Genomic DNA, 16,427 nt, shown 5'->3' on the forward strand with positions numbered 1-16,427 from the left:
AAAGATAGTTCATTAATTTTTGAATAATATTGTGTTACTGACATAGAAACAAAAATATTAGTAAAGTCACGTCCCTTTATGTGATATTCAACAATCATTACTTTTCACAATATTCTAAAGTGATAATAAATTTCTTCAGTTCACTTGGTATAAAACACTGTAATTCTTTCTTTTTAATTATTCTCAAGTTAAATCCCGAGAAAGAAACATTTCAAAATGGTCTTCAAAGCTGTACTTTTCGTCTGCGCTCAAGCCCTTTTGATGGAGGTAAATTTTAATAGAAATTGTGTCTAGAGTTCTGTCTTTTATTGAATAAAGGTCCTCGTCTTCGTACGCTATTTTTATCTTTCATATTAAAGCAGCAAAACAGCGTATTCAGCATTAATTTCACTCATGCTTTCATCATAAATTTTAATGTATTAAATAAATATCGCAGTATGTATCAGTGTATTGGTCTTTTAACAAAATTAATTAAAATATAGGTGATACCATACGACCACGAGCGCTCTACCAATAGCGATCCGGCTAAGATTATATTGAAAAGTTTAACATTGTGTTATTGTTTGCAGTGCATCTCCGGACAGTGCATCGGCGCCGGCTGGGGCGCTGCGCCTTACGCCGGCACTTGGGCAGGCGCTCCCTTCGGCGCGGCCGGTCTCTGCGGCGCTGAAATGCTCGCTACTCCCGCTTTCTCCGGCGGCGCTCTCCCAGTGGCCAGCGCCTCCGCTATCCCACCCAACGGAGTTTCCGTGCTGTCTGAGAACGCTTATTGCGGAGAGCTCGCCGTCCGCGGCGCTCTGCCGTTCTTGGGAACTGTGGGTCTGGAGGGCGCCCTGCCCACTGCTGGTGCCGGTGCGGTCGCGTATGGTTGCGGCAACGGAGAGGTCGCTATGTTGAGCGAGGACATTGGTGCTGCTGGTATCGCCGGTGCCGCTATCGGCCCCTTCGGTAATGGTTACGGTTACGGCTACAACGGTCTGGCTGGAGCCGCCATTGGCACCTCGGGCTGCGCCTGTGGACGTGCTGGTTTCTACTGAGAAGTCTTCATAAAAATGTTTCACAAACTGAACAATAAACTGCATAGAAGCAATTTAAATTTTTTATTCTTTCTTACATTCTACTATAGCGATTTTTTTTTGGTTTTAAGTCAATTCACTGATGGCCCCCCTTGTATAACTATTAGGTAGCTGTATCATACGGTTACATCCGTTTAAACTATAGGATGCAGTGTACTACACCATAGGTATCAAAAAAAACAAAATTCAAAATTCATTTATTTCAAGTAGGCCTAATATAAGTTATATAGTACTTTTAAAACGTCAAGTCTGTCTGTGTGTTCACTTCACACGGACAGACTTGACGTTTTAAAGGTCTTTCTCTACCACGGCAAGAAACTCACCAGTGGCTCTTTTCCAATATCAACAATTTATATTTTACATTTTAAAATTCATTTTTCTATCTTGTGAGAAATGAAAGTGATGTCGGTTGCTTCCAAGCAACCTTGTCATTAAGAAACTCATCAATTGTATAGTAACCTCGCTATAATAAATGTGTTTTAACACATTCTTTAAACTTATGCATTGGTAGGTCCAACATTACCTTCGGAATCATATTATAAAAGCGTAAATATGATTCCTAAGTGGGATTAAGCCACAAATGACTTCTGCACCTTTCACAGACGATATGCAGATGTCACTAATTTATGATCATTTCTTGTAAGTCGACTGTTTATATCCACTTTTTGTTTAAATAGACTAATATGTTGTCTTACAAATACTATTATAAATATATATTGTTATAAATATATTGTGAGGCTACCGTAAGTATACCTATTTCTATAAATTTTTCACGGAGGGCTTCACTTGATTTAAGTTTATATATTGACCGTACAGCTCTTTTCAACATCAGCATCTTAGTCCCATAATAAGATCCCGTAAGACATCACACTATAAAAGTACGCAAAGTAAACAAGTCTTGCTGTTTCTTCGTCAGTAATCTGTCTGCTTCCTGACCTTCACCAGTAAATCAGCAAGTATAAATCATAAATAAATCATTAGTTACTGTCAGTTCCAAGTATACAAACATACGTACCTACTGTTCAGTTTTATGATATTAGTTTATATTATTCTAGAGAAACTAGTTTCTATTATTAGTAGCTAGTACATATCCCTATCCCTACTAATATTATAAATGTGAATGTAAGTTTGTTTGTTACGCTTTCACGCAAAAACTACTGAACCGATCATCATGAAACTTTGGAAACATATTCTTGGAGGTAATAGAAGTAAAATACTTTCTATCCCGAAATTAAGCTCAGTTCCTTTGGGAGAGGTGATGAAAAAGTTTGACGATTTTACACAAGGACTATATGAAAAATGATAGAAATGTTCTTCGTTAATATTAGCATATAAATCAACTAACAATGCGATTTCGATTCGTCCTATAGCGATTACTATTTTTTGTAAGTGATAGGAGGAGGTCAGACAGTTCTTTTCAGATATTGTTTATGCGAATAGATTTTTTTTATAAGAATACACAACTTAAAAATTTCAGTACAACTAATAAAATAAATATACCTACTCCTAAATTACTAGATACTCCTAAATTTAATGTCCATGTGTCTCAAAAAACAAAAACAAACGCAGACGAAGTCGCGGGCAACAGCTAATAGTAAATAAATAAATAAGTAAATATACTACGCTTTCAGAGTCCAATGCTGTGGTTTTGATTCCCACAACTGGTATTGGTATTTATCAATTAGTTAGTATGGTAAGTATTTATCAATTATTACTATATAAAAAAAACGAGCCATAGCCGAGCATCATGGCGGTCATGGTAGAATTCCTTCGAGTGGAATACATTCTGGATTTACCAGTCGTTGTCTGCGAGTGGAGATAAGATATTATACTTCTTGTTGCTCGATCGCGCTGCTCGGCTAGTGCACAGATTAAATAGGGAATGAAATGCGATGAAAAAATAAACGCACAGCCTAAACCGCTTGTCCTAGAGACATGAAATTTGGAGCGTTTCATTAGAGCGTTTTACATAGATCCACAAAGAAAGGATATTTTGAAATGCCACCTCTTAGAGATTGAAATTGGATACCTACTCGTATAATAAAACGGTCGGCTCCTGAAATATTTCGAAAATTTTAATCGTTTCCACGGTCTCAATAATTTTAATAGTGTGTTTCGTACTGCACCTTGCCCCGTTGCAAGGTACAGTACTGAATAGGCTTTTTCTAGGAAAGCGTGCTCCAACCTAGACCTCATCATTGCTTTCTAACAGGCATGATTGTCGTGAAGCGCTGGCGTATCGTTAATAAAAAAAGTCTCAGTATAGGTAAATTGATTTCCCCCTACTGAGCACAGGCTATCTCTGCCCAGGGAGGAATAGAGCTTAGACTATCCACGTTGCTCTCGGGAATAGAATCGCACATCTCAGGATCCGTAGTCAACCATGTCAATTAGATCAGCCACTACACCAACCAGTTAAAGCAATTAAAAAAGTCGATATAAATAATTGACTATCTAGAAACGGACATATAATATTAGATATATCTGAATATCGTCTGAGAAAAGTACAGAAATACTTTGTAAAATATATTCTCACATATGCTTTTATAACATGATACCGAAGGTAATATTAGATTTGCCTTGTCGTTAAGAAATTCATCAATCTTGGTTACTACGTGATTGATGAATTTCGTAAGGAAAAGACTGCTCATCAAGATAAGATAGAAAAATTCTCAAGATCGTTAAACTGCATGATTATGTTGAAAAAGAGCATTCTGCTGAGTTTTTTGCTGGCTCCGCTCAGTAGAATCTAACTTCCGAACCTGCGGTAGAGTCACTAAGAACAGATTGACTTGACGTTTCAAAAGTGCTCATAAACTAGGCCTACTTAAGATATTGTTTTATTATAACTGACACATTAAGTCATTGAAAAAAAGAAGAAAATGGTGATAAAATGCATTTAGTTTCAATTATGCATATATTTTGCAAAAGCTTCTCAGTAGAGGTAGGATCCTCTGCAGCCGCAGCCGCAGCTGCCGGCGATGGACACCTCTCCGCCGGCTGGCACGATGCCTCCGAACTCCACAGCGCCCAGGATTGGCACCTGTCCGGCAACTAGGGTAGTACCAGCGACCGGGAGCTGACCGGCCACCGCTACGTCACCGACACCTTCGCCGCCGTAAGCTGCGCCGTAAGCAAACGGCGCTGCGAGTCCGGGCCCGGCAAGGCCGTAAGCACCATTAGCGCCGTATGCGCCGTACGCGCCGTAGCCGCCGTAAGCACCGGCCATACCGGGTCCGTACGCTCCGCCGCAACACTGGCTGAACACATTCTGAAATACAGAATTAAAATATAAATTATTATTATTCCAGACACTATATGTAGTTATAACAAAAACAATAAATAATATGAGAAAATACAACAAACGAAATACAATAAAGATGGAACCTACCTGCACCAAGCAAGCCTGGACGCAGAGCAGCAGAACAGCGAAGGAGTTCATGTTGTAGTGTGTGTATTGTACAGAGGCGAGAATACAATGATGGTGCTGGACTGGTTGATGCCTTTATACCATAGTGCTTTATGCCGAATTGAGTATTTCGAAAGTCTTCAGTAATCTAGTGTAAGGAAATATATAATGCTGTATGTTTTACTTCTGACATACAAAGGCAATGTTCTAAAAGTCACGTCCCAATAATATGGTAACTAGGGTATATTTAATTACATAAGAATTGCTATCAACTGATAATTTTTATTCCTTTTGTATAAAAGCCTTGTTTTTCATATTTTTAAATCATTCTCAAGTTTAACCTAAAGAATAAACAATCCAAAATGGTATTCAAAGCCGTGCTTTTCGTCTGCGCTCAGGCGCTTATGCTGCAGGTAAATTAAACTATAAACCATTTTCGTTATTGCCTTTGGTTCAAAACTTATATACGTTAAAATTGCACCAACCTTTTCTTAATTTCTATTAAATAAAAATTAATTAATTGTGGGAGATCCTGTAGTTGGCCAGTAATGGGTTGATATGTTGATGTTGATGATGAAAAATTGATTTTAATATTATATTATTCCCTACAGTCCATCGCCGGACAGTGCATCGGCGCAGGCTGGGGCGCCGCACCTTACGCTGGCAATTGGGCAGACGCTCCCTTCGGCGCTGCCGGTCTCTGCGGCGCTGAAATGGTCGCCACTCCCGCTTTCTCTGGCGGTGCTCTCCCAGTTGCCAGCGCCTCCGCTATCCCACCCAACGGAGTGTCCGTGCTGTCTGAGAATGCTTATTGCGGAGAGCTCGCCGTCCGCGGCGCTCTGCCGTTCTTGGGAACTGTGGGTCTGGAGGGCGCCCTGCCCACTGCTGGTGCCGGTGCGGTCGCGTATGGTTGCGGCAACGGAGAGGTCGCTATGTTGAGCGAGGACATTGGTGCTGCTGGTATCGCCGGTGCCGCAATCGGCCCCTTCGGTTACGGTAACGCCTACGGGTACGGCTACAATGGTCTGGCCGGATCCGCCATTGGCCGCGGGGGCTGCGGGTGCGGACGTGCCGGCATCTACTGAGAAGCCGTGATGATAATGATTTCATAAACTGAACAATAAACTGCTTGAAGCAATTATATATTTTATTCTTTTTTAAACTCCACTTTATCGACCTGTTGTTATACCATTATAGGTATTTACGATACGTTTTATGATAAGTAAGAAAATCTTGTTTAGTGCGATATTTATTTACGTCTATCATTGTTCATTTCTTTTTCTAACAATATTTAATCATCGTCAAATAGATAAATAATTGTTATAATTCCTATTATCATTACTTTTACTATACAAGTTTGTTTTCAAAAAAGGTACATACATATATTTGATCAGTTTATAAACTTTTAACGGAACTGATTTCAATGTGATATACATTGAAATCAGTTCATAAAATACAAACTTCCAGTAAAGAAATCATCTATACTTATAATAAAACTGTAACTGAAAGATTACTGTACATTTAATATATTTAAAAAAAAATTACAGGGGGATGCTTTATAATTAATACTGAGTCCAAAACAGATTTTTATTTATTTTTTGTCTGTCTATCTGTATGTCTGTCTGGACATCACATGAAAACTACTGAAAGGACATAACTTTTCACAGATAACAGCAAGTCGCAAGGCATATGGGACAACGATATGGGAATATTATAAATGCGAAAGTTTGTGAGAATGGATGTATGGTTGGATGGATTTTTGTAACGCTTTAACGCCGAAACGATTGACCTATCGTTTAGAAGTTACGCCGGGTATAGAAATGCTAAAAGCATGAAAAATACAGAGGGCCGCCCAGCCGCGTATTATATAGTTTGGAAATAAAAGTGGACCCGGTAGGTGGAGTAGCAATTAGGTTCTCGGTTTTTTAAGATATTAAAACTGATAATAACCGATTTGATGCAGACGAAGTTGCGCGGGTCTAATCGCGGGCAAAATCTAGCCCGGCGAAGCGGGCTGGGTACGCTAGTATTCTATAAAAGCCTAGTGAAAACAGGGCTCCTAGAATACTTTTCGATGACAAATGACAATAACCAATACTTTTCGAAGACAAATGATCATAATTTCAGCTTGATATAAAATTAACAAAAAAAAACTATGCAGTATATATTAAAATCGCATATACGCGTCTCGTTTAATATTGCCATAGTAATCTTTGACCCTATTAATGTAGTTACAACCCGGCCCACAAAAACGTACCGCCTAGCAATTCAGCGTTCCGGCACGATGCATATATCACGTAGACACCGATTAGGGGTATTAATCCTACTAATATTATAAATTCGAAAATTTGAATGGATAGATGGATGGATGTTTGTTCCTTTTTCACGCAAAAACTACTGAACCAATTTTACTGAATTTTGGAATGGAGAAAGATTATACCCTGGATACATAGGCTGCTTTTTATCCCGGTGAAATATTATGTTCCCATAGGTTTCATGAAAAATCAAAAAACCACGTACGAAGCCGCGGGTAACATCTGGTTTAACATTATCCCCAAACAGTTGAGCCCGCTACAACCTAAGACTGAATTATCACTTACCGCCAGGTGAGATATACAGAAAAGGGCTAGTTAGTATCAGATTTTAAAAAAAAACCGGTTTAAATAGTGCGCCGATTAGTTTATCAGACCTTTTGTTTTTATTGCTTACAAATAAACGAGTCAGTGTCATTCAGTGTCCAATATTATTTCCGCGATTTTTACTTCCTTACTTGAGCATCATAAACCCATTACACACTGCAGGGCAATGGTCTCATTTCAGCATGGCCTAACATTTTACTCCCCAGGGAAACGATAAAATCTTCCACTATAGTTTTATCAACCCTCCGACCATTGGGGCGCTGGTGGAAATAATATAGAAACTGCTGGGCTTGTGTATTTCAGTTATTTTCACAGCACTCTGTCCTACGGCATTTTATTATGGGGTAATGCTGATATAGTTTCTATTCGTCCTGCAGAATAGGGCTGTTTGTGCAATATATAAAATGGACCCAAGACAGTCATGAAGGGATAAATTTAGAGAAGTTAAGATTATGACTGTGCATACTCAGTACATATTTGAAAACGTAATGTATGTCTATAAAAATATAACAAAATTTGAAAGGAAATGGACTGTAACGATATAAATATTAGAAACAAAAATAAACGCGTATTGAAGTTTACTAGGCTACATAAAATTGCTAATTCATTCAAGGGCAATTGTATATTATTTTATAACAAATTATTGAATGAAATATTTGAGATTTCTCTCAATAATGTCTTCAAAGTTTATATAAAACGTAAGCTTACAGAAAAATCCTATTACAATGTTAAGAGTTACTTAAACGATAAAAAACCTTGGGTGTGAATTGCTCTAACTTCACTTCATAGCTTAATATTAATCTACTGTGAGATGGTGATAACAAAAAAAAATTACCCTGCTAAGTTTGTTGTGGGCTCTTCTTAGACCGGGGCGCGTTTGGAACCCTCGTAGCTTTAGGTTTAAGTTGGCGAACGAAGTTATCACCATCCACTTACAATTATGTTAACATTTATGTATGAACGCTTCCGTGCCTGTGATAGGCCTACATGAATAATAAAGAAATCTTAAATTTGAATTTGAATTTTGTACTTAACATGCGTGTAATAACTAATCAACTTCTCCTATCCCTGTGCCGTGCTTTAGCTTATGGACACGTTAATTTTATCCCTTGTCAGGGGATATAATCGGGGGATATAATTTTGGTCATTGGCCGTAATTAAACATGATGGCCAAGTGCGTGAGAACGCTATGAAGAAGAACTCTCAGTCACCATCCTTCTCCTATTCTCGGTTGCCGTACTTAGGCAGCTGGATGCGTTCATTATATCCCTTGTCAGTGAATATTCACTGTCAGGAGTTTGTCCACCACGCTGGCCCAGTGCTATTGAGAACTCTCAGGTATGCAGATTTCCTCGCGATGTTTTCCTTCGCCATTAAAGTATGTCGTGTTTTAATTTCTTTAAATTTAATACGCACCTAACTCCAAGAAGTTGTAGTTTCATGCCGGGGATTGAATGTTATTAGATATAATGACCGGGATCGGCGACATCCAAAACACTTTTAAACTCCGGGTCCTCTGCAAAAAGATTCTCAGGACCCCAATACCTAACAATTTTCAACCCCAACAAGGGAATAGGAATCTAGGACCACGTAATCCGCGGTCGAACATTCTAAACACTATTTTAACAGCAATGAGACACTCACATAATTTTTGCAAAAATTTAAATCTTATGAATGAAAAGCGATTGTAGTAAAAAGAAAATTTGTTATATAATGCATTTATTTGGCAATCCATTTGGCATTAGGTTCTCAGTAGAGGTAGGATCCTCTGCAGCCGCAGCCGCAGCTGCCGGCGATGGACACCTCTCCGCCGGCTGGCACGATGCCTCCGAACTCCACAGCGCCCAGGATTGGCACCTGTCCGGCAACTAGGGTAGTACCAGCGACCGGGAGCTGACCGGCCACCGCTACGTCACCGACACCTTCGCCGCCGTAAGCTGCGCCGTAAGCAAACGGCGCTGCGAGTCCGGGCCCGGCAAGGCCGTAAGCACCATTAGCGCCGTATGCGCCGTACGCGCCGTAGCCGCCGTAAGCACCGGCCATACCGGGTCCGTACGCTCCGCCGCAACACTGGCTGAACACATTCTGAAATACAGAATTAAAATATAAATTATTATTATTCCAGACACTATATGTAGTTATAACAAAAACAATAAATAATATGAGAAAATACAACAAACAAAATACAATAAAGAAGGAACCTACCTGCACCAAGCAAGCCTGGACGCAGAGCAGCAGAACAGCGAAGGAGTTCATGTTGTAATGTGTGTATTGTACAGAGGCGAGAATACAATGATGGTGCTAGACTGGTTGATGCCTTTATACCATAGTGCTTTATGCCGAATTGAGTATTTCGAAAGTCTTCAGTAATCTAGTGTAAGGAAACATATAATGCTGTATGTTTTACTTCTGACATACAAAGGCAATCTTCTAAAAGTCACGTTCCAATAATATGGTAACTAGGGTATATTTAATTACATAAGAATTGCTATCAACTGATTAGTTTTAAATTTCCTTTTGTATAAAAGCCTTGTTTTTCATATTTTTAAATCATTCTTAAGTTTAACCTAAAGAATAAACAATCCAAAATGGTATTCAAAGCCGTGCTTTTCGTCTGCGCTCAGGCGCTTATGCTGCAGGTAAATTGAACTCTAAACCATTTTCGTTATTGCCTTTGGTTCAACACTCATATACGTTAAAATTGCACCAACCTTTTCTTAATTTCTATTAAATAAAAATTATTCATTGTGGGAGACCCTGTAGTTGGCCAATAATGGGTTTATATGTTGATGATGATGATGAAAAATTGATTTTAATATTATATTATTCCCTACAGTCCATCGCCGGACAGTGCATCGGCGCAGGCTGGGGCGCCGCACCTTACGCTGGCAATTGGGCAGGCGCTACCTTCGGCGCTGCCGGTCTCTGCGGCGCTGAAATGGTCGCCACTCCCGCTTTCTCCGGTGGTGCTCTCCCAGTCGCCAGCGCCTCCGCCATCCCACCCAACGGAGTTTCCGTGCTGTCTGAAAACGCTTATTGCGGAGAGCTCGCCGTCCGCGGCGCTCTGCCGTTCTTGGGAACTGTGGGTCTGGAGGGCGCCCTGCCCACTGCTGGTGCTGGTGCGGTCGCGTACGGTTGCGGCAACGGAGAGGTCGCTATGTTGAGCGAGGACATTGGTGCTGCTGGTATCGCCGGTGCCGCTATCGGCCCCTTCGGTTACGGTAACGCCTACGGCTACGGCTATAATGGTCTGGCCGGATCCGCCATTGGCCGCGGGGGCTGCGGGTGCGGACGTGCCGGCATCTACTGAGAAGCCGCGATGAAATGATTTCATGAACTGAACAATAAACTGCTTGAAGCAATTGTATATTTTATTCTTTTTTAAACTCCACATTGTCGACCTGTTGTTATACCAGTAGGTATAGGTATTTGGTATTTACGAATATGATAAGTTATAACGAATATGATAAGTAAGAAAATCGTTTTCCAAAAAGCTACCTTTACATATATTTGATCAGTGTTGATAACTGATTTCAATGTATGTGCCTACAATACAACCTTAAGTTTTATTATAAGTATAGATGATTTCTTTACTGGAGTAAAGAAATCATCTATACCTATAATAGAACTGTAACTGAAAGATTTCTGTACATTTAACATATTTAAAAAAATTTGACAGTTGGATGCTTTATAATCAATACTGAGTCCAAAACAGATTTTTTTTTTTTTTTGTCTATCTGTCTGTCTGTCTGTCTGTCTGTCTGTCTGTCTGTCTGTCTGTCTGTCTGTCTGTCTGTCCGGGCTATAAAGGGATATATATACGGATATAAAACTATTGAACGGATTTAAATAAAATTTGGTATAGTGGTAGCGGGTCCACATATAATAAATAAGGAAGTAATTTTTTATTAACTTTACTTCATAGATCCGTTAAATTTAAACATAAATTATTTTGTTTTATTTTATTTGAAAGTGCTTACTATAAAGCATGTATTGCCTAATTTTAATTGAGATCTGATAAATATTAGGGCAACTCTTCACAGATAACAGCAAGTCGCAAGGCATATGGGATTACGATATATGGGTATGGGAATATTATAAATGCGAAATGTTTTTGAGAATGGATGTATGGATGTTTGTGCCAAAACGATTGAACCGATTTGGCTAAATCTTCTTTAAATTATTCAAATTGGACCTATCGTTTAGAAGTTACGACGGGTATAGAAATGCTGAAAGCATGAAAAATACAGAGGGATGGCCGGCCGCGTATTATATGGTTTGGAAATAAAACTAGACCCGGTAGGTGCATTGCAACGCAATTAGGTTCTTGGTTTTTAAGATATTAAAACCGATAATAACCGATTTTATGCAGACGAAGTTGCTAGTCAGCTAGTCTTAAATATATTCTATAAAAGGCTAGTGATAACGGGGCTCCTAGAAAGTATAACCAATACTTTTTGAAGACAAATGATCATAATTTTAAATAAACTATATTTCAACTTAATTTATATTAAGTTGAAATATAGGAACAAAAAAAACTATGTAGAATATATTAAAATCGCATATATGCGTCTAGTTTAATATTGCCATAATAATCTTTGACTCTACTAATGTAGTTAGACACCGATTAGGGGTAATAGTCCTACTAATATTATAAATGCGAAAATTTGAATGGATAGATGGATGGATGTTTGTTTCTTTTTCACGCAAAAACTAACTGAACCAATTTTACTGAATTTTGGAATGGAGATAGATTATACCCTGGATTAACACATAGGCTGCTTTTTATCCCGGTGAAATAAACGGTTCTTGTAGGATTCATGAAAAACCAAAAAAACACACGAGCGAAGCCGCGGGTAACATTTGGTTTATCATTACTGCTTTATCCCCAAACAGTTGGGCCCGCTACAACCTTAGACTGAATTATCACTTACCGCCAGGTGAGATACACAGAAAAGGGCTAATTAGATGATTTCTTTACTGGAGTAAAGAAATCATCTATACTTATAATAAAACTGTAACTGAAAGATTTCTGTACATTTAACATATTTAAAAAAAATTGACAGTTGGATGCTTTATAATCAATACTGAGTCCAAAACAGAATTTTAATTTTAATACCGCCAGGTGAGATACACAGAAAAGGGCTAATTAGTATCAGATTAAAAAAAACTGGTTTAAATAGTGCGCCGATTAGTTTATCAGACCTTTTGTTTTTATTGCTTACAAATAAACGAGTCAGTGTCATTCAGTGTCCAATATTATTTCCGCGATTTTTACTTCCTTACTTGAGCATCATACACCCATTACGCACTACAGGGCACGGGTCTCATTTCAGCATGGCTAACATTTTACTCCCCAGGGAAACGATAAAATTGTATCTTCCACCATAGTTTTATCAACCCTCCGACCATTGGGGCGCTGGTGGAAATAATATAGAAACTGCTAGGCTTGTGAATTTCAGGACCCCTGAGAATCTTTTTGAAGAGGACCCCAATACCTAACAATTTTCAACCCCAACAAAGGAATAGGAATCTAGGACCACGTAATCCGCGGTCGAACATGCTAAACACTATTTTAACGAGGCCGTTACGGCTAAGGCCAATAAATCTTAGCAATGAGACACTCACATAATTATTGCAAAAATTTAAATCTTATGACTGAAAAGCGATTGTAATAAAAAAGAAAATTTGTTATATAATGCATTTATTTGGCAATCCATTTGGCATTAGGTTCTCAGTAGAGGTAGGATCCTCTGCAGCCGCAGCCGCAGCTGCCGGCGATGGACACCTCTCCGCCGGCTGGCACGATGCCTCCGAACTCCACAGCGCCCAGGATTGGCACCTGTCCGGCAACTAGGGTAGTACCAGCGACCGGGAGCTGACCGGCCACCGCTACGTCACCGACACCTTCGCCGCCGTAAGCTGCGCCGTAAGCAAACGGCGCTGCGAGTCCGGGCCCGGCAAGGCCGTAAGCACCATTAGCGCCGTATGCGCCGTACGCGCCGTAGCCGCCGTAAGCACCGGCCATACCGGGTCCGTACGCTCCGCCGCAACACTGGCTGAACACATTCTGAAATACAGAATTAAAATATAAATTATTATTATTCCAGACACTATATGTAGTTATAACAAAAACAATAAATAATATGAGAAAATACAACAAACGAAATACAATAAAGATGGAACCTACCTGCACCAAGCAAGCCTGGACGCAGAGCAGCAGAACAGCGAAGGAGTTCATGTTGTAGTGTATGTATTGTACAGAGGCGAGAATACAATGATGGTGCTGGACTGGTTGATGCTTTTATACCATAGTGTTTTATGCCGAATTGAGTATTTCGAAACTCTAGTAATCTAGTGTAAGGAAATATATAATGCTGTATGTTTTACTTCTGACATACAAAGGCAATCTTCTAAAAGTCACGTCCAAATAATATGGTACCTAGGGTATATTTAATTACATAAGAATTGCTATCAACTGATAAGTTTTATTCCTTTTGTATAAAAACCTTGTTTTTCATATTTTTAAATCATTCTCAGGTTTAACCTAAAGAATAAACAATCCAAAATGGTATTCAAAGCCGTGCTTTTCGTCTGCGCTCAGGCGCTTATGCTGCAGGTAAATTAAACTATAAACCATTCTCGTTATTGCCTTTGGTTCAAAACTTATATACGTTAAAATTGCACCAACCTTTTATTAATTTCTATTAAATAAAAATTAATTAATTGTGGGAGATCCTGTAGTTGGCCAGTAATGGGTGGATATGATGATGATGATGATGAAAAATTGATTTTAATATTATATTATTCCCTACAGTCCATCGCCGGACAGTGCATCGGCGCAGGCTGGGGCGCAGCACCTTACGCTGGCAATTGGGCAGGCGCTCCCTTCGGCACTGCCGGTCTCTGCGGCGCTGAAATGGTCGCTACTCCCGCTTTCTCCGGCGGCGCTCTCCCAGTCGCCAGCGCCTCCGCTATCCCACCCAACGGAGTTTCCGTGCTGTCTGAGAACGCTTATTGCGGAGAGCTCGCCGTCCGCGGTGCTCTGCCGTTCTTGGGAACTGTGGGTCTGGAGGGCGCCCTGCCCACTGCTGGTGCCGGTGCGGTTGCGTACGGTTGCGGCAACGGAGAGGTCGCTATGCTGAGTGAGGACATTGGTGCTGCTGGTATCACCGGTGCCGCTATCGGCCCCTTGGGTTACGGTAACGCCTACGGCTACGGCTACAATGGTCTTGCCGGATCCGCCATTGGTCGCGGGGGCTGCGGGTGCGGACGTGCCGGCATCTACTGAGAAGCTGGAATGATAATGATTTCATAAACTGCTTGAAACAATTGTATATTTTGTTGTTTTCTTTGTCAAATCCATAGAAATCGTCACACTTAGATTTATATGATCACACCTTATCAAAAATTCCTCTGCCTCAAAATTTTACGACGTTCTTGTGATGCTGGGCCCTGATGCTCTGTGGCATTGTTATTGAAAATGCCTACAGAATATATTTCTTCTTAAAAATTACAGTAAAAGTATGAACTAGAATTGTTGTTAATTAACCGACTTATAAAAAAGAGGTATTCAATTTGGTTGTATTTTTTTATCTTTGTGAGCACATTACTCTGTCATTTATACACTGATTTGAAAAAAATATTTGTTTGAGACGGTATACTTCCCATGTGGTCCCATTTTCATCAGGTCAAGATCTATTGAAGGGATCCATGAGAACTTATAGGAACTCTACAAATTGAGCATTTGCTATCGAAAATCATCCAGTGAAACTGATGGTGAAGACCAGGAATAGCCTCTGGAACTACACAATAATAAGTACAACAGTAAGTATTCTGGAATTACACTGGCTGTGTTTCGAGTATTATATAATAGGTAAGCAATTTATGCTCGTCAAAATAAAAGTGCTGATGTTTAAATGCCGAGAAAACTCCTCAACCATTAAAGCCCAGGCGCGGCTTCGAGAAAAGCAGTGTTTGGTTTAGACATTCGGCTATTATAAGTTAGATATGATTGCAAACCTACCCACTAAAAGGGATGAAATTTTTTTTTTCAGAAAACAGAACCGACATTCTTATACAACTAAAAAGCAAGAAATAAATATTTTCTACAACATATTGAAGTCGTTGCCAAGTAAAATGTAGAAAATTACTGGTACCTTGCTACTATATAAAAATTAATACGAAGTAGAAGATGATGGTAGATCGTAACGTTCTATGTTGTAGAAACTTTTTTTTCTTGCTTTTTAGTTGCATGGCAATGTCGGTTCTTTTTTGTCAAAAAGTTTTTTTATAACCCTGTGGTTAAAGGTAGATTTGATCACTAACAAAATAGGTTTTTTTTACTGACTTCTAAGATTAATGTATATTGTATATTGTATACAACTAGAAAGTATATACATTTTTGTATTAATAAACCTAGAAAACTTGTTGTGGTTATCTGCAAATTGATGCAAATGCCTTTATGTGAGACTGGGACCAATGGATTGCTCAGAATGTTAGAGAAACCTTTTAGAGAATTTACAAAATTGAAAATACGTCTAAATTAATCGTAACAATCAAATTATTTTGAGCTCATCAAGATAATTCAAGCGGTGATAGAGGTGGGTAGGACTTCGACTTCACTTTCGGGAGGCCGAGTTCGAATCCCAGCACACACGTTTAACTTTTCTAAATTACGTGCGTTTTAAGCAATTAAAATATCACTTGCTTTAACGTTGAAAGAAAACATCGTGAGGAAACCGGTATGCCTGAGAATTCTTCATAATGTTCTCGCAGGTGTGTGGAGTCAACCAATCTCCACCATGCTGGGTTGACTACTGCTTTAACCCATTCTCATCGTGGAAGGAAATCCGTGCCTTGTAGTGGGCCGGTAATGGGTTGATATGATGATGATAAAGGAGATGATTTGATTGATACAATTTTATTTAACCTCTTGGCTCTGTTATCAAATGGTAACCTCGAGATGAAGTAAAGAGATCAAGAAGAAGAATTATAAGAACATAAAACTGTGAAAGTGAAATAGTGCCACAAATACATGGATCGATAGATAGCGCTAAGCTTAAAGTGGCTACAATGTTAAAGATATTTCTTGATTTTACAATGCGGAGTTAGGAGGCAGCTACGGGCAATTTACTGTGGTTGAATTGCAGAAGTTGAATATTGTAAAGTTTTGATTATAAATTTTTATCTCTTATGATCATGTCTTTAGAAAACAGATTGTAATTACATATCATCGTTCAGTAATATTTTTAACGTTATTAAAGTGACTAACTGTGATTTAACTCTGATTAACTGTGATTG

The 16,427-nt window shown here is 39.2% G+C and overlaps 7 protein-coding genes across 7 annotated transcripts; 4 read left to right on the forward strand and 3 right to left on the reverse strand.

Annotated features, from left to right (window-relative positions):
* Nucleotides 1–133: 133 nt before the first annotated feature.
* Nucleotides 134–1,091, forward strand: LOC120625364 (chorion class B protein PC10-like). The gene is made up of 2 exons (XM_039892403.1): nt 134–267; nt 570–1,091. The coding sequence occupies exons 1-2, from the start codon at nt 217–219 to the stop codon at nt 1,035–1,037; spliced, it is 519 nt and encodes a 172-aa protein (XP_039748337.1). The 5' UTR covers nt 134–216; the 3' UTR covers nt 1,038–1,091.
* A 2,868-nt stretch (nt 1,092–3,959) lies between these two features.
* Nucleotides 3,960–4,599, reverse strand: LOC120625366 (chorion class A protein Ld2/Ld41-like). Its single transcript, XM_039892406.1, has 2 exons — nt 4,468–4,599; nt 3,960–4,347 (listed from the first exon to the last, which is right to left on the reverse strand). Exons 1-2 carry the CDS (start codon nt 4,516–4,518, stop codon nt 4,012–4,014), a joined length of 387 nt encoding a protein of 128 aa, XP_039748340.1. The 5' UTR covers nt 4,519–4,599; the 3' UTR covers nt 3,960–4,011.
* Nucleotides 4,600–4,763: 164 nt separating this feature from the next.
* LOC120625365 (chorion class B protein PC10-like) lies at nt 4,764–5,625 on the forward strand. Its single transcript, XM_039892405.1, has 2 exons — nt 4,764–4,898; nt 5,097–5,625. The coding sequence occupies exons 1-2, from the start codon at nt 4,848–4,850 to the stop codon at nt 5,568–5,570; spliced, it is 525 nt and encodes a 174-aa protein (XP_039748339.1). The 5' UTR covers nt 4,764–4,847; the 3' UTR covers nt 5,571–5,625.
* A 3,201-nt stretch (nt 5,626–8,826) lies between these two features.
* On the reverse strand, nt 8,827–9,441 carry LOC120625367 (chorion class A protein Ld2/Ld41-like). The gene is made up of 2 exons (XM_039892407.1): nt 9,330–9,441; nt 8,827–9,209 (listed from the first exon to the last, which is right to left on the reverse strand). Exons 1-2 carry the CDS (start codon nt 9,378–9,380, stop codon nt 8,874–8,876), a joined length of 387 nt encoding a protein of 128 aa, XP_039748341.1. The 5' UTR covers nt 9,381–9,441; the 3' UTR covers nt 8,827–8,873.
* A 238-nt stretch (nt 9,442–9,679) lies between these two features.
* Nucleotides 9,680–10,491, forward strand: LOC120625368 (chorion class B protein PC10-like). The gene is made up of 2 exons (XM_039892408.1): nt 9,680–9,763; nt 9,961–10,491. Exons 1-2 carry the CDS (start codon nt 9,713–9,715, stop codon nt 10,432–10,434), a joined length of 525 nt encoding a protein of 174 aa, XP_039748342.1. The 5' UTR covers nt 9,680–9,712; the 3' UTR covers nt 10,435–10,491.
* Nucleotides 10,492–12,811: 2,320 nt separating this feature from the next.
* On the reverse strand, nt 12,812–13,404 carry LOC120625369 (chorion class A protein Ld2/Ld41-like). The gene is made up of 2 exons (XM_039892409.1): nt 13,315–13,404; nt 12,812–13,194 (listed from the first exon to the last, which is right to left on the reverse strand). Exons 1-2 carry the CDS (start codon nt 13,363–13,365, stop codon nt 12,859–12,861), a joined length of 387 nt encoding a protein of 128 aa, XP_039748343.1. The 5' UTR covers nt 13,366–13,404; the 3' UTR covers nt 12,812–12,858.
* Nucleotides 13,405–13,599: 195 nt separating this feature from the next.
* Nucleotides 13,600–14,461, forward strand: LOC120625370 (chorion class B protein PC10-like). The gene is made up of 2 exons (XM_039892410.1): nt 13,600–13,743; nt 13,942–14,461. Exons 1-2 carry the CDS (start codon nt 13,693–13,695, stop codon nt 14,413–14,415), a joined length of 525 nt encoding a protein of 174 aa, XP_039748344.1. The 5' UTR covers nt 13,600–13,692; the 3' UTR covers nt 14,416–14,461.
* Nucleotides 14,462–16,427: the final 1,966 nt, after the last annotated feature.

The sequence above is a fragment of the Pararge aegeria genome, chromosome 7 (genome assembly GCF_905163445.1).
Source record: "Pararge aegeria chromosome 7, ilParAegt1.1, whole genome shotgun sequence".
NCBI lineage: Eukaryota > Metazoa > Arthropoda > Insecta > Lepidoptera > Nymphalidae > Pararge > Pararge aegeria.